At 54.1% G+C, this 22,569-nt stretch overlaps 1 protein-coding gene across 10 annotated transcripts; it reads right to left on the bottom strand.

Moving 5' to 3' along the window:
• Positions 1-299: 299 nt before the first annotated feature.
• Positions 300-22,569, bottom strand: Tjap1 (tight junction associated protein 1). Of its 10 annotated transcripts, none has more exons than XM_013072978.3 (11): positions 22,450-22,521; positions 21,835-21,948; positions 7,205-7,302; positions 6,437-6,562; positions 4,766-4,794; positions 3,960-4,121; positions 3,696-3,762; positions 3,427-3,456; positions 2,707-2,814; positions 2,525-2,608; positions 300-1,999 (listed from the first exon to the last, which is right to left on the bottom strand). In XM_013072978.3, exons 4-11 carry the CDS (start codon positions 6,533-6,535, stop codon positions 899-901), a joined length of 1,680 nt encoding a protein of 559 aa, XP_012928432.1. In that variant the 5' UTR covers positions 6,536-6,562; positions 7,205-7,302; positions 21,835-21,948; positions 22,450-22,521; the 3' UTR covers positions 300-898. The 10 variants fall into 10 exon arrangements, with proteins under 10 accessions (XP_012928432.1, XP_087040734.1, XP_021115423.1 ...); XM_087184608.1 differs by having other exon boundaries at positions 6,437-6,559; XM_021259764.2 differs by having other exon boundaries at positions 6,437-6,559; positions 21,835-22,531.

Genomic DNA, 22,569 nt, shown 5'->3' with positions numbered 1-22,569 from the left:
AGGAGCCTACTTCCAGTGCTGGGCTGAGGGAAGACCCTGGTCCTGCCGGTTACTTGAGGGCCCCTCTCCAGGGCACAAGGCCCTGTGCCCAGGGAAGCCCCAGGCAGAGTGGAAGGGTGTGGGTCACTGGCGAAGTCCAGGAAAATACTAGGAAAACTGGGAAGAATTGTGGGAGAGGGATGGCCATTAAGACAAGTGAAGCTAGGACTGGGGATTTAGCTCAGTGGTGCTGCCCTCTGCCTTGCAAGCACAAGGTCCTGAGTTCGATCCCGGTATCAGAAAAACAAAAAGTGAAGCCATACCAGTAAAATAGTTTTATTTAAAAATAATCATCAATGTGAAAATTTCCCAAAGCTGGGAGTAACAGTCTAGAGCCAAGGTTGGGAAGAGCCAGGCTTCACCCAGAGCCCAGCCTGAGGCCCCTGAAGCCCACGCTCCTATATCAAGGGGGGAGGAGCAGCAAGGGGAACCCTGAGTCTCAGCTGTCCATCCCAGGGTGGCTGAGCCAGGCACCCGGAGGGCAGCAGCTTGTGCAGAAGGAAGCAGAGGAAAACAGAAACCAGAGGTTAACCCCAGCAATACCCCAAACCACCAAGCCCAGAAACATGAAGGGAGGACAGAATGAACACTGATGAGCCCCTCGATGCACCAGGACAGTCCAACCTGGGCTGGGAAGGGCCTGAGAGCTACCTGCAGTTAATCTGGGGAATAAATACTCCAAGACAAGGACAAAGTCATGAAGGAGCAAACTGGTGCCAGTGTCAATGCAGCTGAAAGGCCTGGCATAGCCTGACACTCACATGGGGAACCAAGCTGTGCAAGTCAGAAGAGTCCAGGGCCAGGGCACTGCAGACTGCCTGCTCCAAGCCAGGGTCTGCTGTCCTCAAGGAAGGGTGGCCTAGCTGAGCAGGGTGCCCTGCTCCTGGGCCTGGGTTAGGCTGTCCTTGCGATGCAGGTGATGCACCCCCATCCTCTTGGGGCTTCGCTGGGGGCGGCTAGAGCCAGGGAGTGGCCAGGCCCTGCCCTCAGTGTGGGAAGCACCAGGCCCCTCCTCTGCACCCCTGTCCCCAGCCAGCAGACTCTGGCGTTCTTCCTCAGGGCTGACAGGCAGGTTGAACATTTCCTCTTCCTCCTCCCTGGCAGAACCAGGTCTAGGTTCCATTGGCAGCAGGACCCCACTCTCACTGGGTGGGGCAGAAGGTGTCAAAATCACCTCATCTTGATTGACAGGGCTAAGGGCAAAGTGGCACTGCAGCTCAGGGAGGGCATCTCGGCCAAAGGCCGTGCGCTGGACCACGGCAGTGGGCGGTGGAGTGCGGTCCACAAACGCACGCTGCCAGCTGGCCAACAAGTCCTCTTCAGAGCTAGTGGAACTAGCCAAGTTGTTGGACGCAGAGGCTGTGGGGCCAGGCTGGTGGTATGGGGAAGCCTGGGTCGAGGCAGGCCTGCTGGGCTCCGGGCTAGGGTGAGCCCACTCACTGCTCTCCTCTACCAAGCTCAGAGAAATGGCCTGGCGTGTGGCATAGGTGCAGTTGGGCAGCGGGCTGTTTTGAGGGATGCGGACCTTATCCTCAGAGAACTCTATCACCTTGCGGCCAGGGTACAGTGGGTGCGGCAGGGACGGGGTAGGGTAGGGGCTCAGCTTCTCAAAGGCTGGCAGGGACTGCTCCTCTTCCGGGGAGGCCCCTGTAGTACCCAGAGAGTGGCACTCTCCATTGGGCTGGGGAATGGGACTGCTGGGGGCTGGGGGACTGGCCGTGTCCCCTGGGGCACCCCCACTCATGTCCACGTGCACAAAGACATCCTCAGCCAAGGGCTGCCCAGCACTGCCTGACTGGGCGGAATTGAGCAGCAGGGACTCTGGCTTCTCCAGCACTCGGGCAATGATGGAGGTGGGCACCACAGCCCCTGGGGCTGGCCTGGGAGCGGGACCCAGGATGGCAGCCTCAGGGCTGCTGTGCAGGTGTTTCCGAACCATGTCTTGGAGCTCACAGGGCAGCTGAGAGAAGGAAGAGTGGAGTGAATGGTCCCAGCTGAAGCCAGCTGGGCCACGGCAAAATCAATGGCTCCTGGGAACACATACTTTCTTCCTTGTGACTGCATTTCACAGATACATAGGCTCAGCAGCAGAAAATAACTGCGGCTTCTGATGAACACAGCTGTGATGCAAACCCAGACCTGCTGGCGAGGCTGTGTGCTCTGGAGCTTCTACCTCCCTCACCTCAGCATGTTCTCTGCCCAAACCCTCCAGACTGTGGCCTGTGGCTCTGGGGTCTAGACTCTGCCCCTTGGGATAACAGGAGCAGCACTAGTGTCCAACAGCTCTGGTCACCTCTCATTCCCACATAGGCTCAAGCTGAGTCCCTGTCACAGGAACCCCAGTAGGGCCAGCCCTTTGCATAGTGACAGCCTGGCTGCAAGACAGGATGGAGGCAGGAGGGCTAGGTGGAGGGCTCCGCACATAGCTGGGGTGCAGGACTGGGAGGCCATGCTGGCTAGTGCTGGCAGGGGGCGCTGTACTCACGTCGGCGAATTTGTGGCTGCGGAAGTGGGACTTGTTGCACTTGAGGAGCTGTACTGCCAGGTTGCAGTCCAGCCGGTATCGCTCCTACACACAGAGCGACCTCAGAGCCTGCCAGCCGCACCCTCCCTGGAGCCAGCCCACCCCAGAGGGGACAGGGAGGCCAAGCAGGGCAGGTGACCTACGTTGAGCTCCTCCAGCCTGTTGATGGTGTTCCTGGCATCCAGCAGCTTGTTGGTCAGCTCCACGATCTCCCAGTCCAGTGTCTTTCTGTCCATCTCAGCCTTCTGGATCTGAGGCACAGAGGAGTGGTAAATCCAGCACAGGCAGGAAGCCCTTCCCCCACCCCACCCAACCTCCAGCCCAGACACTGAGGCACAAGTGCCAGGGCAGCCAAGGCGACAGAGCAGACAATTGACGGACAGACAGAAGGAGACTCGGCACTGCTCCTGCTCTGCGGGTCAGCCAGGGCGAGGCCCGGGACAGAAACAGTCTAGACCTGTCTATGGGGAACAGAGTTTTAGGGGCTCTGGGCACTGAGCAAGCTATATGCAGCTGTTTGTTTTCAGCTATGCCAGAAAGAGGCTGGAGGGAGCAGCCGGGCACAACCAGGCACAACCAGGGTGCCTAGGGGATGGTCTGGTTGGAGGCAACAGGCTCCAAAGTCGCCTCTGATCCTTGGCCCATGGAGTGGAGCCAGGGCCCACTGCCCCTGTGGCCGAGCAGTCAGTGTTCAGGGTGACATCGGGACAGGAGCCCTAGCCCTAGCTACTCAACAGGCCTCCTGCAGGGAGAGGACAGGACAGGGGTCCTCAAGGGGCAGAGGAAGAGAGCCAGGGCCCCAAGGTCCTGGACCCAGGCTGAGGAGGCCAGCCCAAGGGAGGAAACACAAACTCAGACGCAACTGCAAAAATCCAGCTGTGGCTAAGAGAGGCCTGAGAGGAGAGGGCGGCAGCAACGATGGCAGCATGAGGGGGAGACGAGGAGAGAAGAGAAACAGTGTAAGCATCACGACAGTCCCACCTCGCATAGCAAATGCAGTTCCTTCCCCACCCGGGGCCCTACCCCGCCCCGCCCCAGGCCCCAGGCCAGAGGGGGGCTCCCTGAAGGAAAGTCCTGGCCCCTGGCCTGGAGCACAGTGCTAGGCCAACTGGCCACCCTGGTGGCAGAGTACCAATGTGTGCAGCTTGTCCTCCAGCTCCTGGTTGGTCCGCTGGGAGGCCGTGTAGCTGTTCTGCAGCCTGTGGAGGGACACGGAGATGCCTGGTCCAGACCTGCTCTTCCCACCCTACACAGCCCTGCTTTCAGGCTCCTGAGCAGTGCCCTTTCCAGCCACAATTTCCATGTTCTAATCAGCACGAGGTCACATCTGAAGCCTCTTCCAGCTAACCCATGCATGGGGAGATGCTGTGTGTGTGTCTGGCCCCTCTTCCCACACCTGCGGAACTTGTCCTTAAATTTGTCCAGCTCCTCCCGGCTCTGGCCAAGCTCCAGCTCCAGACAGTCCTGCCCGATTTCTAGCTCCCGCTCCAGGGCCTCGGTGCGTCGGGTAGCCGAAGCCAGGCGCCGGCGAAGCTCTTCATTCTCCTGCTGCAAAAGCCTGCAAGTTGGGGTGCAGAGAGGGCATCAGAGAGAAGGGGCAGGCAACTGGGGCAGCGGGGGTTCCTAGGGTCTGGGTTTAGGGCAGCTCGTGCCACAGGCCTGGGAACACAGCCTGGGTTGAAGAATGTGAGAGGCATAGGGGGCAGCAGAGGACAGTGCTCTGTGCCCTCACTCCCTGCAGAACAGGACAGAACTGGGAAGGGGGGCACAGCTCCCAGCCTGTCTCTGGTTACTGCCCAAGCCAGCCAGCCCCCAAGCCCCTGGCTCCAGTTTCCCCCTGCACAATCAGCTTCTCCATTATTAATCCCTTGGAAATCCGGCCTAGCCCTACTCTCCTCTCCTGGGGCCTCGTGGGGCTGTCACAGGGAGGCAGCTGGCACAGGAGCCCCTTGGCAAAAGCAGGCCCCTCCCAGCAACCCACTTCCTCACTCAGGGCCTCTCAGGGCCCACAGAACGATAAAACCCCATTTCCCCAAAAAAGAGTATCTACAGTGGCAAGCTGCCTTCCACAGTCCCTGAGAAACACCATCCCAACTCTGACTTCTGCTTAAACAAGGGAAAAACCTAACCATACCAACAGCCTTGCTGGGAGCTAAGGGGACACAGTCTGGGCAGCACAACGTCTCAGGCAGCCATACTTACTTCATCCTCTCTGCATCCGTCAGGGGCTCCTGGACAGAGGAAAACAGAAGCCTGAGGGTCAGCTCCAGACCCTGGCCTGCTGGGTAGCCCACCCTCCATGGAGCCCTGGCAGGGCCCTTCTGAAGCTCTGCAGACAAGGACTGCAGGGCCACCTAGAGATGGGTGCCACCCAGTAATCACCCTCTCCCGTAACAACCTTTATCCTCACTCCTACAGCCATTTTCAAATGGGTCCTGGTACCATGCCACCTCCCTCAGAGACAGCCTCTTAGCTGTCCATTGGTCTCCTGGGCCCAGCCTCCACACAGCACAGCAGGGACCTCCAGGGAAGTGAAGTCAGGCTAGGCTATAGTCCCAAGCTCTGGCAGAGCCCTCCCAGGACCTTGGAGGCTCAATGCAGGGCTGAGGGGAGCCTCTGGGTGAGTCCTGAGTGAGAGTAGAGCATCTTGTGCAGCATTTAACTCCAGCCCATCCTCCCCAAGTCTCCACCGTGGTCACGGCCCAAGCCAGAGCTCAGCCAGCCACAGGTAGGGGGGGACACATCAAGAACCTGTCCAAACAGACCTGCTGCTTCAGAGCTGCAGTTGTGGGCAAGAAAGGAGAAGGTGGCCCAAATCACAGACTCAGGAATCGCTGACAACTGGATCTGACCCTGTCTACCACATGTTGGTTCACAGAGCCTCACTGAGCCTTTGGTCCTTCATCTAGAAAACCAGGGTTGGGCCAGGAATTTAGCTCAGTGGTTTCGCTGCCTGCTGCGCAAGCACAAGGACCTGAGTTCGATCCCTGGCACCAAAAAAAAAAAGAAAGAAAGAAAGAAAACCAGGGTAATGCCCACTACATAGGAACAAGCGTAAGGCTGGTTTCTGGGTTTTGTTTTGGTTTTTTTCCCCATTTTGGAAGTTGAACCCAGGACCTTCACACTGAGCTACATCCTCAGCCCTTTTTTGTTGTTTTTTTGAGATAGGGTCTGGCTAAGTTGCCCAGGCTGGGCTAACACTTGCGATCTTCCTGCCTCAGCCTCACAGAGTGCTAGGATTACAGGTCTTCACCAACAGATCCAGCAATAGCTGGCATTTTTATCTAAGGTTCTCTGCCCTGAATCTGTCCCAAGTGGGCCATGACATGCCTGAAGGTCATCTGGTGACTGCCTTTCTGGTCCTTTAAATGCTCCATGAGCTGCAACAGGGACCGCCAGGAACACAGCAAGGGAGGAGAGCCCACAGCAGTGTTCTGTGACTGTAGGCCTCCTAGGAGCAGAGCCTGGTCCCAGCGGAAACCCATACACATAACATGCATGAGCCCAACAGCACAGCTGAGGAAGCGTCCACTTCCTGCAGACGAGGCAGAACAGCTGCACTGATGGGAAGCAGCTGGAGCACTGCATCCTTAGCAGCCCCAAAGGGGCCACCACTTGACTACAGGGACCCAAGGCCAGCCTCCAGCTGATCGGCCCATCCTGCAGGGACAGCAATGCTGCCCAGGGTCATTTCCATGGAGCTGATGTGCAGTCCCCCTGGGCCCTTGTGCCCTCTAGCACAGCTGCAGTTAGGGCCCCAAGCTGTGCCTGCAGTGGAACAGCCCAGCCCCACTCAGGGGACCTGCAGCTCAGGCACGGGAAGGTAGCCAGACACCTGCTGCAGGGCCTGCCTTGGCCACCAGTCTTGCTGACCTCCTGCTCGAGCCGGGACCCAGGACCCTCCAACCGCAACTCCCGGTGCTCTGGTGGGGCCTTGCGGTAGGGCTTCTTGGCAGGGGCTGCACTGGTCATTCTGGGAGGTGTGGGCTCCTCTGCCTGCTGAGGGAAGCCAGGGAGGAAGAGGCTCGGAGACGGGCACAGAGGCCTCTGGACTGACACAAATGACATGTGTGACTGAGGGCCACACATGTATGATGCAGGAGCCACCATGCAGGCAGCCAGGCCTAGGCCACTGCTGGGGTCATCAGGGGGCTGGACTTCAGGGTCAGTCCTCTGGGTAGGGGCAGTGTAGACAGCGGGGCATAGGCCCAATGGAGAACAGGGAGGTGGGACAGGAAGGGCCCCAGGACAAGTGGATCCTGCTCTGAAGAGTGGAACAGAAGCCCAAAGCAACACTGCACCCTTCGCTGGGGGTAGAGGGAAAACTGCTGTCTGTGCAGTTGCTTCCTCAACACTAAAATAGGCAAGAGCAGGCCACCCTGCAGGGCTGCTGTGACGGTTCCATGAAGTGGCAAGAGGACCGTGGGGCACAGGAGAAATGCTTGGTAAGCATTTGCTCTGAGAAAAGGTAACAGTTTGAGGATGTTCCCCCAACCCAGCTCCTCAGTAGGGTCTCCCAGCTCAAGAGCAGTCTCTGGCCTCCACCAGGAGAGGACACCTGACTCCCCACTCCCTTGCCAGCCATCCAGGAGAGAGCACATGGGGCACAGGCTGAGCGGGGACATACAGTTGGGGACATACCGTCTGGGGCCCGGCAGCTCACTCTGTTCCGCCCTGTGGGAGTCAGCCCTAGGCTCTCCGCATCTCACGGCCCCTCTACTTCCTCCAGCCAGGGACTCCTGAAACCAGAGAAGGGAGGAAAGTGGAAACCAGGTGCCAGCCGCCTGTCTGTCAGCACCACCTGCCAGGCTGAGACCTGGACGGGTCCCTAGGGAGGGCCACGCAGGGAGGTCAGGAGACAACTGAGGCACCACTTCCTGCCTCTCTGAAGAGGAAACGCACGTGTCTCTGCATAAGCAATGATTCAGTTCGCCACAGGACCAGCTCTGTCCTGTCCCCATCCCTCCAGTATCTGTCCTGCTCATCTGCCAAGCCTCTCAGAGTCTGGAAACAACTCAGAGCTCTGGAGGACGTAGGTCTCAACCAGGAAAGCCCTCAGGGAGATGCAAGAAGACAGGCAGAGGAGAGGCTGGAAGGTGGCTGCTGGCAGCCTTTCCACAAGAGCGCAAAGGCCACCTCTGTGCATAATGGCAGCCAACCGACTTGGCAGTGAGGAAAGGCAAGTCCAAGAGAGAAGGTCAGAAGGACAGGACTTCAAAGCCATGGCTCTCACCAGGCAACTTCACCCACTTGTTCCCTAGGGACACCTGGCAAATGCCTGGAAAGAGTCTGAACTGGCATCTAATGGTGGAGGCCAGGGACGCCGCCAGCCAGCCATCAGCACACAGGACAGCCCCACAACACAGAAGCATCACACAAAAGCTCAACAGTGTACAGGGGACAACCCTGGCATGGAAAGCCTAAGTTCAGGGATACTCTGGCATACAGCAGCCAACTCCCTACCTCACTAAGCCTGCTCTGCACCTACAACAGTGGTCAGGTGGAGACCTGCAAGGCCCCTCCAGTTCTGCCCAAAGCCCTGCAGTGAGGCAGGCTGCAGCAGGGGGTCAGCCACCACCACTTCTGTGATCCAAGGAGGCAGTAACCTCAGGTGGCCTTCTGGGCTTAAAAACAACCTCTTCCTGCTGCCATCCATTCACCTGAGCAGACTAGGGGCTGAGGAAAGCCTTGGGCAAAAGCATGTGTTCCCACTGTTGGGACATGCCCTGGCCACGACTCCAGTCACATTCCAGCAGGCCTGGGGCAGGAAGCACACTTGGGGGCAGGGAGCCAGGAGTGGTCTCTTCCTCTGTCTGATCCCTGGACTGGGGTTTCTGGGGCAGTTGGGGTGTGGCAGCACAGGCTCGCGAGCTGCCAGGCTCCGCCCCTTTGATGGAAGGCAGAACGTGTCCCCACAGGGCACAAAATGCAAGCAGTGTAGGTGTGGTGTCGTCGGGCTGACTCCCTGCACAGGAATCCAGGTAGGCCTGAAAGGACAGCACATTCCTGGGGTGCGGGGGAGCAAACAAGTCATTGCCACAGGTCCCCTGGGGTTGTCCCCAGAGGGCCCCAGGGTAAGGGCTCCTTTGGCCTGAGGCAGAGGCCCAGAAAAGTCCTAACACCCTTGGTCCCCTGCATGGACAGAGAGGAGGCAATGAGAGACAGTGCAGAAAGTGGATACCCGGGGCGGTTCCAGGGCGCAGTCTCTACAGTCTCCCTTCTCCATGGAGAACCTGATCCCTCTTTCCTCCTCTTCCCTCCTACCAACCGAGGAAGTTTCTCTCTGCAGCACCACCATGTGCTCTGTCCTGTCTTTAGCCTCTTCTTTACCTCCCTCTCCCCACTCCTGCCAAGGGCACCAGGACCTGCATGAGCCGAGGGCAGGCAGGAGGACGGGGCATGCTCAGATCTGCCAATCTATATTCAGAGCCACCTCACAGCAGGCCCCACACATCCTCCAGCTCCCTTGGCCTCACCCTGACCTGAAGTCCCCACTGCCCAGCAAGGCCTCCCAAGAGCACGTATCTACTCTTCTCCCGGGAGGGCCTGGGAGGGTCAGGGTAGTGGGGAGACAGTGCAGGCGGGACTGGCACTGAGATGGGTAGGACCTGCACACAGGGGCTCTGTGTGGGAGGTCCTTCTCTAAAAGTGTCAATCATAGCAAGGGGACACACCCAATGCCTGAGGGAGATCTGAGCCATTCCCTGTCCCAGGCCTGTAAATACCGGGGTGCAGAGACACCCAGGCCCTGGCTCCCCAGCTCAATTTCCAACATCTGCTAAATGCTCTGGATCAGCTCATCTCATGGGGTGGCGGGGGGGACAGGCATGACTGTACCTCAGAAGAGGTCGACACAGGGCTGGAGCACAGGGAACAGCAGAGGCCCAGCAGGGAGAAGCAGTGGATGGCACAGGGACCATCTGCCAAGAAGCCAGCTACCAGGTGACCCCTGAAGGCTTCCCAGGTAGCTTGGAGTACTGCAGCCCAAGAAGGGAGCTCAACCCTGTATGGAGGGGAGGGTCCTCAGGGAAGCAGCTGACCAACCAAGAATGGGCCATGGGCCATGAGAAGCTCAGGCCAAGGACAGCCTGGGGGCCCACGGGCTGGGGACTTAAGAGTGTGCAGCAGGGCACCATGGAAATGGCAAGGCACAGGGACGACTCCCCTGCTGTCCTCCCCACACAGCCTGAGTCTCAGGACCAGGGGTGGAGGACTCAGGATGTAGGGCTGGGTCCCAAGAAAAGGACAGCCATGCCCTGGGAGAACGGCAAGGCCACAGGGAGCCCTGGCTGACCCGGCCTGGCCTGTGGCTCCTTGGACTGGACCTGCTGACACCATCCTGGGAGCCACCCAGAGAAGCAGATGTCCTCCATACCACCAGAAAACTAAGTGAGGGGAAAGGGACACTCCAGGCCCTCACCTGGCCTGAGCCTGACTCCTTCCTTGCTGCATAGCATTCATTCTTCCCTCACTCAGAATGGATCCCAGGAGAGGCTACCTCTAGCTGCCGGGGTGGGGCGGGGGCGATGGCTCCCTAATTGCCATGTTGAAATCTGCCAGTCATGCAGGCCGCCTGTTGCCGCCTGCCCGGCATTAAATACCTTCTCCCTGATTACAGCCCATGGGGCATGATTAGCTGCCTTTCAGAACAAAGTCTACTTTCATTAAGAATGGGACTCGGCACGCATGTGCTGTGAACCTACCAAACAGCTGAGCAGCGTGTAGACAGAGACAGATGGTGAGACCTCCACCATAAGCTGCTTGAGCAGCGTCCTTTACACAAAGGACAAAAAGATCCAGGTGCCACCCTGACCAGGAGCTGAGACTCATACCTGCCCCTCTGTGGGTAACTCAGAGATGGCTGCCGAGGGAGCCAAAGAACAGGAGTGGAGCCTCTTCAGAAGAACCTGACTCTCCAAACCACTAACTACACCTATAGGAGCCAACAGCAAAGAAGTCCCAGGCCCAGATGCCCAGAGGCCCAGGTGGCCTCCACTCCTTTCTGCTGTTCCCTGAGGGTTTGCCCAAGGCCTAGGAGAGGAAGGGAGGGCCAAGCACCTCTCCTTCCGCCTCCGAGGGCTCAGAGGCCAGCAGCCTCCCAGCACTGCCCATGAGAGGGAGACAGGACTGAGTCCACGAAAGCCTCCTCCTGCCACACTCCACCCATCACCAACATTCCCTTTAAGAAATCAAGCCAGCAAGGTGTGGTGGCACACATTTAGAATCCCAGCACTCTGGAGAAGGAGGCAGGAAGATTGCAAGTTCAAGCCCAGGCTGGGCAACCTCGTAAGTCCCTACCTCAAAATTTCAAGAAAGGGCTCAGGATGTCACTCAGGGCAAAGGTCCTGGATTCAATCCCCAGTACTACAGAGAAAAAAGAAAAGAAACTATGCCCCATCAGTTTATCTGGGTTCAGATTATTTCCAAGCCTGATGATAAGCCTTTCTGCTCACAGATGTCAATAAATCAAGCAAGTGAAGCACCTCAAGGGGTAAATGAACCCACTCATCTGATTCAGGAAGAACCCACATATCAGCACAAAAATCATTAAAGCTCAAGGAAAGTCCAATGGAAGTTAAAAATCACCACTGCTTCTAAAATGAAAGGAAAACCTACCCTGCTTCAGAACACATCAGCTATACAAGGTGCTGCCCGATTACCTGGGAACCCAAGATGTAAAGAAATAATGAAAATAAATACCAGCCCTTCCAACAAACCCTCATCAGCCACTAGAACACAAATAGTCTGGTCACACAGGATGCAGCATGGTCCTGAGCATAATGGTTGGAAGCAGTCTTTGAACTCTGAGACCTGAGGAAGATGGGCACGTTGGGGTAGGCTACGCTATGAGAGCTGGCTACTCCTCACATTTCTGAAATCCAGGCTCTGCCTCCAACTTAAGCTAAGACGGACCAGCCCTGTGACCAGGTGGACCCAGAGTGGCTGGAGACTGCCCGTGAAGATCCCGCTACACACACTATACTATCACAGCCCTCTCCACCCCGACTGTGAAAGGGAGAACACAAGCCGTCCTACCAAAGCTGGGCCCAGCCTCCCCCGCTCCCCCAGATGCCTCTCCTGCCTGCCACCAGCCCCGTTTCCGGCACACAGCTGCTCCCAAAATGCATGAGCAAAGCCTTCAGCAATCCTGGGCGCGTGGCAGGCAGGCAGCCAATAACTCTTGGGTGGAGCCTGGGCAGAGGTTCTGCTCTGGGTGGATGACTAGGCTGGAAGATGCCAGTCTGTGCCCAGACCAGCCCTGCTGCCCCTCCAACAACTACGCCTGCCACCCCCTCTGGGCAAGTACAACCTCACCTTCTTGGGACGTGCAGCCTGCAGCCCTGGCCCCCTGCCCACTCTAATCTGAACAGACTGACAGGGTTTTGAAAGCCACAGAGGGTGGAACCATCCCACCCCAGAGCAATCCTGAGGATGCAGAACTTGTGCTGGCAACCGAGGAGAGCTCACCTGGCTCCCTCCTGAACAAACACTTCCAGTCCACCCACCTGGCTTCGGATCCAGGCAAACACGGAACAGAACAAAGGGGCTGAGGAGAATGAAGATGCCCCACCACATCAGCCCCTCCCCGAGTAAATCAAAGGCTAAAGCCCCCGTGTTCATGGCAAGCACCTGGCATTTGACCCTGTGCCCAGGCCTCCACTCCACTCCAGGCTCTTGCTTTCCTGGTCAGAAGGAAAAAAAAAACCCTCCAGCCTGTTCCCTCCCTCCCCAGGGTCCTGAATGGCCCCTCTCACATTCACATCTACCCGCCATGAGCCACCAGTCAGGCCCCTGCCTTCTCCCTCCCCACCCACAGGGACAGAAGCCACTGGGAGGGCCTGTGGCTCTCAAAGTCCCCTGGCCCAGCACTGCTGCTGTAGGGACATGGAGTCTGTCCACAGAACAGATCTGTCCCGATGAGGGACACCAAGCAACCATCTCTTGCTGCCCCCGCGCTCCAGCCTAGAGGAAGAAAGGCCTTGGTGCAGCATCTATGCACTGCTCAGCAGGAACTCAGCAAGCTCCACCGAAGCGCCGCCCTTTCTGGGTCAGTATGGAGCCCAAGACAGATCCTGGCCCTTGATGGCTGAGGTGCCTTTCCAGTTTCTCATGGCCCAAGTCCCCCTGAAGCTCTAGACGTGGAAGGGTAGGAGCCCAACCCCTCCCACTCCACCTCAGGGCCACAGTTGCCAGGCAGAGTAACATCTCAGATGGGCACCTTGTGCTGGGCTCCAGCTCTCCATTTAACAGATTCTCTCTTCTTCCTAGGGATGTCCCCAAAGCCCAGCCAAGGTTCGCCTAGAACCTGGCAGCTGATCCCAACCTCTCTCCTGGGTGAGGAGCGCAGCGGGGACATCATCCCACCTTTCCCTCCAGCCCCACTTGTCTGTTCCTGAGGCAGGAGAGGCAGCAACAGCTCAGGGACCAGTAGCCGAGGGATGCCCTCACACTCCACATGACAAGGCACAGGCAGAACAGAAGCCAACCCACTCTGTTTTTCGGGAAAACTGACATGAGGGTGGGTGGGGAGGTGTGGAGGGCACAATAGCAGGTGCCAGGCTACAGGACACTGCTCTCTGCTGACCACCAGTGGGGTACATCCCCAGCCTGGCGGGGGGACTGGGAAGATGGAGGGAACCTGGCAAGGACAAGAGAGCACACCATCAGTGAGGGGAGGAGGCAGCCCTGGAGGGGAGGAAAGGAGGCGACACACTGGTGGCAGTCAGGGCAGGGCAGCTGGCTGAGGTCAGACTCCCAGGGCTAGTGTCTCCTCTCTGACTAGCCAGATCGCCCGGTTACAATGGTTAGCGACAAACTCATGGTAGATGCTGCCACGCACACCATACAAACAGCTTGGTTTGGGAACAGTCTAACTCTGGAGCTGCGGTGAGAGCAGAGCAAGGCCAAACTGCAGATAACACAGGTTCACACAGCGCTCTCTTGGGGTCCAGGGACAGCGCCTCAGGATCTTACCATATCCAAGGGGCTCCTGCCACCTGTAACACCTGCTGCTGAAGCATAGCCCTCATTCGTCAGGCAACAAGGCTCTCAAGTGGCCAGGCAAAAGGAAGCAGCTACTGTAGGAAGGGGCATGGCTCCCCATCTCCCTGTCCCCAGATGCCACTGCCAGGCTGCGCTAGGGCCCTGCATGCTGGGCTGTAAGAACAAAGCCCCCCACAGCTGCAGCTGCCACCCATCCTGTGCCTGTGCCAGCACTGCACAGCCCACTGCTTCCTACAGTCTCCCAGGGCATGGGTTAGGGGAGAAGCAGCTGGGGGACAGAGGCTGTGACAGGAACTGCCTCGGAGAGTGCAGTACAATGGGGCAGTGTACTCTGGACAGGGACTGGGCCTGACAAGGGACAGGTGGCACACTGCCACCTACAGTTTCTGAAAGGGCTGGGGGATGGTACTTCCCAGGGAGCAGCGCCACAGGAGCCTAGAGTGAGGATGAAGGCCATGGCCAGGCTGCCCAGGTTCCAAGAGGGCCAGCTCCACCATCGGAGAAGGAGCAGTGCACAGGACAGCTGCACTGCCATCAGAGCTATGTGGGAAGCATTAGTGACTCTCTCTTAGGGCCCCAGAAACACCTCTGGGAAGGGAACCCCAGCCCAGACTTCAGGCAAATTCAGCCACATATGTGTCCCCCAGGGCAGCAAAGCAGAAAACCACAGCAGAGGTACCAGGGACACAGGAAAAGGGTGCTTTCCCTGTTCCAGGCAATCCTGTGGGCTATATGATAACTCAAAAGTGCCCTTCAGAGCCCTCAAGAAAAGTCCAAACACCAGCTTTCAAAGGTGTAGCAGCAAGCGTTCTGGCTAATTCAAGGCTTCAGAAATCCAGGACTCTTGAAGCACTAAAATAGTTGAGAAACCTGATCAATTTTCTTTCCTAGCCAAAGAATGAGCAAGGAAAAGGGCACACGTGAGACTCAGGTACTGAGAGCCACACAGCTCTCATGCCCATCCTGGTTCCACACACCAACGACATCTCAGAGGAATACAGTTCCTCAGACACAGCCAGGCCGTTGCTGTCCACAGTGAGAATTTCAGGACAGCTTCTCCTGGCCTCCCAGAAAGATGGCCCCAGAGGACCCCCTATGCTGGGCCAGGGGGAAGGGGTGCCCTAAAGGCTCCATGGGGCCTCCACTCCTGGCTACGCAGTTAAAGGAACAGCCCAAGTAGAAGAACTACATGCATCGGTACTGAGTGGTTGTGTTGTTTTTTTTTTGGTACCGGGGATCAAACTCGGGTCCTTGCACTTGCAAGGCAGGTGGCGGAACCACTGAGCTAAGTCCCCGGCCTGAGTGTTGCTTTTAAGGTGAACTCTGTTGAGGAATGTCGAGATGTATGCAAAAGTGATGAGAAGGATACGTGATAAATAGGGAACAGCGGGTTACACAGGAGCAGAGGAAAGTGCAAGGGCAGGTCTCTCGTTTTGCTTATTTTTCTGTATGGTTGATATTTTTACATGAGAGATGAAAAACGAGAGTTCTTAGGACACTCACCATCCACCTACACTGAGCTTCACCATTTCCATGTTTCCTCCAATGCTTCCAGTCTAGCAAGGTGAAGAACAAGGGTTTTCCCATCTTAGGGTTCAGAGCGGAGAGGTGACCTCCCCAAGACCACAGCAGAGCTGGGACAGATCCCAACTCCCTGTCTCCAATTCCAGAGCGAAGCTTGGGGAGCCACAGGAAGCAAGGCTGACACTGCCCTCACTGGAAGACCTTCAGAACTTGAGGCTAAGCCCTACACTGGGCTGAGCAGGACAGTGCAGAGGCCAGCACTCAGTCCCCACGCTGACATGGCCAAATCCCATCTTACTGGCAAGCTGGGCGGAAGTGCTAGGGCTCTTCTAGGGGGTGGTGCCAAGTTCCCTACCCCAGGTCAAGGTGAGCACAAAGAGAGGACCTCCTCCTTTAGATTTCGAATGTCATCTAGCAGAAAGGTGGCATTTCCAGGGTAGTAACTAACATGAGGCTCCATTCACCTCATGGCCAGTCTGGGAGGGACTCGGCCCTTCAGAAGCCAGCACAATCCAATCCCCTGACTCATCCGAATCCTCACAGGTCTGCTAAGCATACAATCCGGTAGATCACTCCCACCGTGCATATAAACAAAAACAGGAGGATGAGGGATAAAGCCCAGGGAGAACTGCACTCCAACTTTACCTACCGGTTTCATTCTTTTAGTTCATCTGGGCATTAATAAAGTTGCAGTAGCTGGGCATGGTAGGTGGTACACACCAGTAATCCCTGTATTCTAGGAGGCTGAGACAGAAGGATCAAAAGTTCAAGCCCATCTTGCACAACTTGGTGAGACTCTGTCTCAAAATAAATGTAGCTCAGTGTGAGATCCTGGATTCAATCTCCAATATGGCAAAAACAAAACAACCATAAAGTAATTGTGAGCCCCAGCTGTGAGCACAGGGCATACCTAGATGGGACCATCCACACAACCAGAAAGGCAAGAAGGTCACAGCTAGCACAGAAAGACCTTAAAGAATGACAGAGGGTGCCACAGCCAAGACTTTCTAGAAGATGCTAATTATGTAAGAAAAGCTGCATGGTTGCTTACCTCCTCTTTTAACCCCTTTCTGTAGGCTTATGGCATGTTTTCAAACATGAAAAGGCTAAAAGCTGAAGCCAAGCCACTGGAAGATCCTTTAACCACATGAGTTCAACACTGGGAAATAATTAGCAACACCACTGTTAACACTATTACCTTGTGTTTACACAGGGCCTTCCTTCCCACCAGCTCAAATGTTTGCCGCAGAGATTCCATCTGCTTTGCTCACTCGGGAAGGATGGGCTGCATCACACAGTAACCAACACTGCTTGGCACTAATTGTAGGACCTAAATGCTGGACTTCGGGATAAGACTTTGCCCCTAAGCTCAATCCATCTTAGCCCTAGCAGGGAAGAGATAGGGAACCTTGACTTATAACGTAGTGTGGCAAATGGAGAAGTGTCTGGCTGGGCACCAGCCTGAGGACCAGACCCTAAGGTGCCCTCCAGAGATACCAGGTGCCTTCTCCACTTGACTCTAAGCTTGCGGGAGCCCATGTGGGTGCGATGCACTGAAGAGGGCTAAAGTTCTGGGAATCGATGCCCTAAGAACCACCCTCAGCTACAACAGAAGCAAAAAAGCAAAGGCTGGATCAGAACTCTCAGCCCCTTCCTGGAAACATCTCAGCAAAGCCCGTTCTGTGCCAAAAGACCAGCAGAGGGCTAAGAAAACCCAGGCCAGGAAGTCTGGCTTCCTTGATGTCTGCGTGTGTTCCACCAACTTAACCCAATGCTTTTCAGTCTGTAAGACAGCAGGGAACATGGTTTCTGACACTCCCTGTGGTCACCCGCTGCAGGCAGCTTGTCTAGCCACAGCCCTGAAGATGTAAATGCATCATTTATGCACCACATTGCATCCATGGGGTCACCACAACCTTGCCAAGCCTGGAAAGCCAGCCTATGGTGCCATATTACAGGGGTCATCACAGAGCTGGGCAGAAGAATCAACAATCTTATCTGCACAGGCTGCTCAATGATGGAGCTCATCCTTGTCATTGCCTCATCTTAAGAAAGGAGTCTCAACCTTACTCCTACCTCTGAAATGTTCTTGGCTGCATGACAGAAGCAGAAAGCTTTATTTATTGTAGCCTGAATAAAACAAAGCCTTTTCTTATTCAGAGATTTCCAAAATGGGACTCATTCATCCAACGAGTACTTACCAACTGTGCTTCGTATGCCAGGCACCACGCTAGGTGCTGTGATCTCATGATCTCCAGTGCTCAATACTCTTGCAAAAAAAGGTCAGGTCACCCTCATTTTATAGGGGACAAGACCAAGAATCTTGCTGGTTAAGAAGTTTGCCCAAAGTTGCACAGTTGGTGGGTGGAAGAATTAAGATTTAACCAGGTCTGCCTAGTTCCCCCTGTATCAACTGCTTCAGCCCAGGATTAGGGAGGATCCCTCCTCTGCAGCAGGGCAGCCAAGGGGAAGTAACAGACAAGGATACAAAGAACTCACCACACAACACCTAAGTGATAGAATGGAGGCTCACACAAAGTGCTGGGCAGGGGAGGGAAGGAGACCAAGACTCACTGGAGGTGACAGAGGGGCTGGGTCTTAGCAGACAAGCAGTTGCAGAAGCAGAGACGAGCCTTATGGAGCAAGTAAGGAATAAGTGAATGAACAACACAACAGGCTGGGGAAACTGGGGAATTTAGAAGCCATAAAGCACAGGGCAGATAGGGGTTGGTCCAGTCAGGCTAGAGGACTGGGCTTGCGCCAGAGAATAAACCCAAGCTAGAGACGATGGACTTTAACTTGAATAAAACAGAACTCACAGTAGTATATCTAAAGGAAAAGTTCTGGTTTGGGTTTTTTTGAGGAGTGGAGGGTTCTGAGACAGGGTGTCCTTATGTAGTTCAGGCTGGTCTTGAACTCGCTATGTAGCCCAGGCTGGCCTCAAATTCACAGCGATCCTCCTACCTTAGCCTCCCAAATTCTGGGATTACAAGCATGTGCCACCACATGCAGCCTAAAGGAAGAGTTTGTAACAGTAAAATAATTTTGACAATGGTATGGAAAACAGATCAGAGACAGAGAGAACGCCACATTTCATTCACTCTACACACATACTATGGCATTGTAAAGCACCCCCTGAGTACTCGTACTACCGAAGTGCTACAAAAACAACAGTAAACAAGACACAGGGCCGGGGATTTAGCTCAGTGGTTCAGGCACCTGCCTCAAAAGCGCAAGATCCCGAGTTCAATCCCCAGTACCAAAAAAAAAAAAAAAATTAACAAGACACAGCCCCATTCTCAGGGCATCATCTTGTCAGAGTTAGACAAGTAAATAAGACACATGAAATACAGCTAAAGTTTGAGAAGCAAGCCTAGATGAAAGGCACTGAAGAACAGTGAGGTCCTAAAGGAAAGGATAAAAATTGAGCCCTGAAAGACAAAAAGGAAGGGAAAGGGACCAAGGGGACCAAGGGGGAGAGGTCCGAAAATGCAGACAGTAGTGCTAGTGTGTGCAAAGGCCCAAAAGCTAGCAAGAATGAGCTAAGTCCAGGGACTTGATAAAATGCTGAATCCAAGCCGGGCATAGTGACAGATGCCTGTAATCTCAGCACTCCAGGAGGCTGAGGCAAGAAGAATGCAATTTTGAGCCCAATCTAAGCAACTCAGTGATTTAGCAAGAACTTGTCTCGAAATAAATTTTTTTAAAGGGCTGGAGATGTAGCTTAGGACAAAGGCCCTGGGTTCAATCCCCAATACCACAAAAACAAAAACAATAGACTGAATCCAAGTGAAAAATGAAGACTGAGTTTACCTATAAGTCCTTGGCACTCCAAATACAGTAGTGAGAAGGAAGTGAAAGGACTAGATTCAAATACTGAACAAGGGGCACTATGAGAAGTCGATTTATACAACAAAAAGAAACAGTAATGGGGAGAACTAGCTCAAAATCCATCAGCCTTCATCCTGCAATTCAGATATTTGCTAAAATGTGACCTGAATCCAGACGATCTGAGGACTTCTTGTACTGAAACCAAACAGTGTACTCTATGAAGATAACATGTTTCAGCATGCCAACAGTAACACAAATCAAGATAAAAGTATATCAGGGAAGGGTGGAGGGGGTGAAGGACACACAGGTAATGGGGAAAAAAATAAAATCTAAGATACGTCATATACAGGTACAAGCACCCAATGATAAATGTAAACATATTGTATACCTAAAATGTACCAATAAAAGAATTTAAAAAAAAAAAGATAAAGGACATTGGTTACCCCAGGACACATGGCTTCTAAGTTAACAGAGGGGAGCAAGACTAACAGATGCTGTCTACCTCTCAGTATCACATGTCCCACAACAGATAGGAAAGTTTGGGCTAGGGATTTAGCTTAGCGGTTCTGTCACCTGTCTCAAAAGTGCAAGGTCCCAAGTTCGATCCCCGCCCCGTACCCCAAAAAAAAAAAAAAAACAACCAGATAGTAAAGTTCATCACGGGGCTGGCCCAGTGTTCCCAAGGAAAGCCCAGAGTCCTGGGCCCCAACTCCCTCAACCCTGTGTAGATACCAGGCGCATGCTTACTCTGATGGCACGGAGAGTCATTTAAGAAAAAGATGGGCCCTGAGGGTATGCTCAGTAGACAGGACATGACTCAGAGGAGTCTTAAATACAGGGAAAAGGAAAGCCAGTCAATCAAACCTCAGGCACACCTCTGCCCAGACTGCAGGCAGCCTGACTACGGGGAGAACCTTGAGCCCTGGCAAGGGCCTTCATCAGATAGCAGGGGCTTTGGCCAAAGCAAGCATATCTGCTTCCTGTTCTCCTCACACTGAGGGAATGAAGCCCTTTAAAATGCCACTTGCTTTTTTTTTTTCGGGGTAAGTTGCCATTTGCTATTTTTAAAAGAAAAGTTATATCCAGACTGTCTATAAATTAAACAGTGTCCTCTTCAACTGCTCATGTCAGTGATGAAAATCAGAAATGTGCCTGATGTTTGTATCTATATTAATACACAGACCTTTATCCCCAGCTTGCTTAAGAGTGTTATAAAAATGAGTTCATATGTATAAAGTACTTATGACCTTGCCAGGCACACAGAATATGCTCACTAAGCACTACTACTGCTCAGATGCAAAAAAGAAAATTCCCCAGCCTCACAGCTTTAAACACTTTAATAGCTTAACAAGTATAGTCTCACTATACAAAAGCTGTGTATCATCAGGCTAGCAGCCCAGATTGGTACAGATCCTCCAGTGACAGCAGGTTCAACCAAAAAGCAGAAATCAGCGCTTGAGATCTAACTAGCAGAATAACTAATACTCAGTGTCAGGCACTCATCTTATCTGGGCATGGTGGCACACACCTGTAATCCCAGTATTTGGGAGGCTGAGACAAGAGGATCGCTGTGACTTCAAGGCCAGCGTGGGCTACATAGTGAGACTCTGTCTCAAAAAAAAAAAAAGTACCTCATGAGTAAGGTTCTCTTACTATCTCCATTGATGGGTAAGAATCTGAGGCACAGAGAACGGTGCGATTCATAAAGGTCACACAACTACAAATGGCAGTCAGGAATTGAACTAGGCAGGCTGGCTCTGCCTCTGGAAAAGGCAGGTTCTTGACTCTCTAGAAATAGATTCACAGCTAAATATAATCAGTTCTTCAGACGCCTTAGATATTGAAACTGGCACAGTAACAGGATTTGGGGTGTCCTGTCTGGAGTAAACTTGAGTGAACAGCAGGGGTGTGGAGAACACGAGATGGTTAGTGAGGAGTTCTAGATCAACCAGACCTCCCAGTACAATCATGAAGCAGCATGGTCCTGAAACAAGTTTCAATAAGAAGCCTGCTCCCAACTCTGTGACAACTACAAAGTGCCAAAGGACACGGGACTACATTCACTGTACTGTGGCTTCAGTCCCAACCCCTCTGTCCAACACCAAGTTCACAATCTTAGTTTAGCTAATGAAACTGATTTCTTTTTAAATGTGGAGAGAATACAATGGAAGGGAAGAAAGCTATCAGAAAAAGGCAAGTTCCACAAGCCTTTCCTTCCATTACCTCACAGGTCCAACTGTAAAGCAGCTCTCAAATATCAAGGGTCTCAGGGACACGGTGTAAGATGATAAACTCGCAGAACTTGACACCAGTCAGCTTGATAACTCACCATGAACTCATCTGGGTTTCTTCTCCCTCCCCCCAAACTGCCTTTCCTTTCCTCTGACACAATTTCCCCAAGATCCACATCCCCTGGGAGGCATTAAGGAACCCTTTCTACCAAAAGCAAAGTACCAAAGTAGACTTGCAGCAAGAATGAATTCAGGAATTGGTGACAGCAGGTGCCCAGATGATCACTGGCACCATCAGAATTTTTTCTCATGACTCCCCACCATCTGTCACCCAAAAATCTCTACTTCTGGGCAGTATGTCAAACTGAAGATGTGACGGGGAGACGGAAAAAGAAACTACGAACATATAAGCAATTGCTTTTGACAGGGATTTGTTAGACTACTTTGTCTGATCTCTAGGTCCATGCCCAAATTTGCTTACACAGATGAAGCCAAAAAAGGGTCAATTCTACAACTCTCAAAAGGCAGGCTGATTCTAAGAAAAACACCAACTTAGGGACCACAGGCAAAGAACAACCTCTATAGAAGAGCAGATTAAATGATTCTCAGCATCACTCCAAGCCGTGGATCCTTTATGAGGCAGTATGCCAGTCAGAAAACTGTCACTGGAGGCCACCTTACCCGCTCTGGGGTTGAGCTGGGGCAAGTCGCTACCTCTTCTTTCCAAGCAGGCACTGTGATTTCTTCCAATCCCTGGGGCCTTTGGATCTTCAGCTGAAATTGGGCCAGATGCTGCTATAGGAGTTGTGGAAAGACTGATTTAAGCCTGGAAGAGGGTCATTCCACTGCTTTAGTTCCCTTCTTAGCAGGCCTGCCCAACATTCTAGAGCTCTCTTCCCTCCTTGAGCACTCTCCCTCTACTAGGAAGGCCCCCTTCCCCACCCGCTGGCCTGGTAGGGTCAGGCCTCCAGTACCCCGCTCCAGTCTCCTCTACTCTCGGTTTAGAAATTCTCTTCCAATTCGTGACTTTGCTTCTTCTGGGCCGGAACCACACCTATTCCGGGTCTCCCCCGCTCCAAGGCCCTCCCCTGGGCTGCCCCAGCATTCCAGGCCCCCTCCCCTCCCGCTCCATCTCTTTTTTTCTCTCCGCCTTCAACCTCTTCCATTCCATCTCCTCTTCTCCACCCCAAGTAGTCCCTCTTCTGTCCCGACTCTGTCCCTACTCTAAGCTAGGATCCCACGATCCTCCCCCTAACTCTAGCCTCCTGGTCCCACTACTCTTATCCCACAACAAACTTTCCGCCGGTGCCTGCTGCTTTCAGGCCGCCATCTTGCCGCGGGGCAAGCCGGGTAGTGGCCCGGGCCGCGGGAATCCCCACGCATGGCGCCCTGCGCGTCATCGGAGGGCGGGGAAAT

The sequence above is a fragment of the Heterocephalus glaber genome, unplaced genomic scaffold, assembly GCF_053883595.1.
Source record: "Heterocephalus glaber isolate CG9 unplaced genomic scaffold, H.glaber_assembly_v1.0 deba00001497, whole genome shotgun sequence".
In the NCBI taxonomy this organism is placed as follows: domain Eukaryota; kingdom Metazoa; phylum Chordata; class Mammalia; order Rodentia; family Bathyergidae; genus Heterocephalus; species Heterocephalus glaber.
This window is presented reverse-complemented; position numbering and strand designations above follow the sequence as displayed.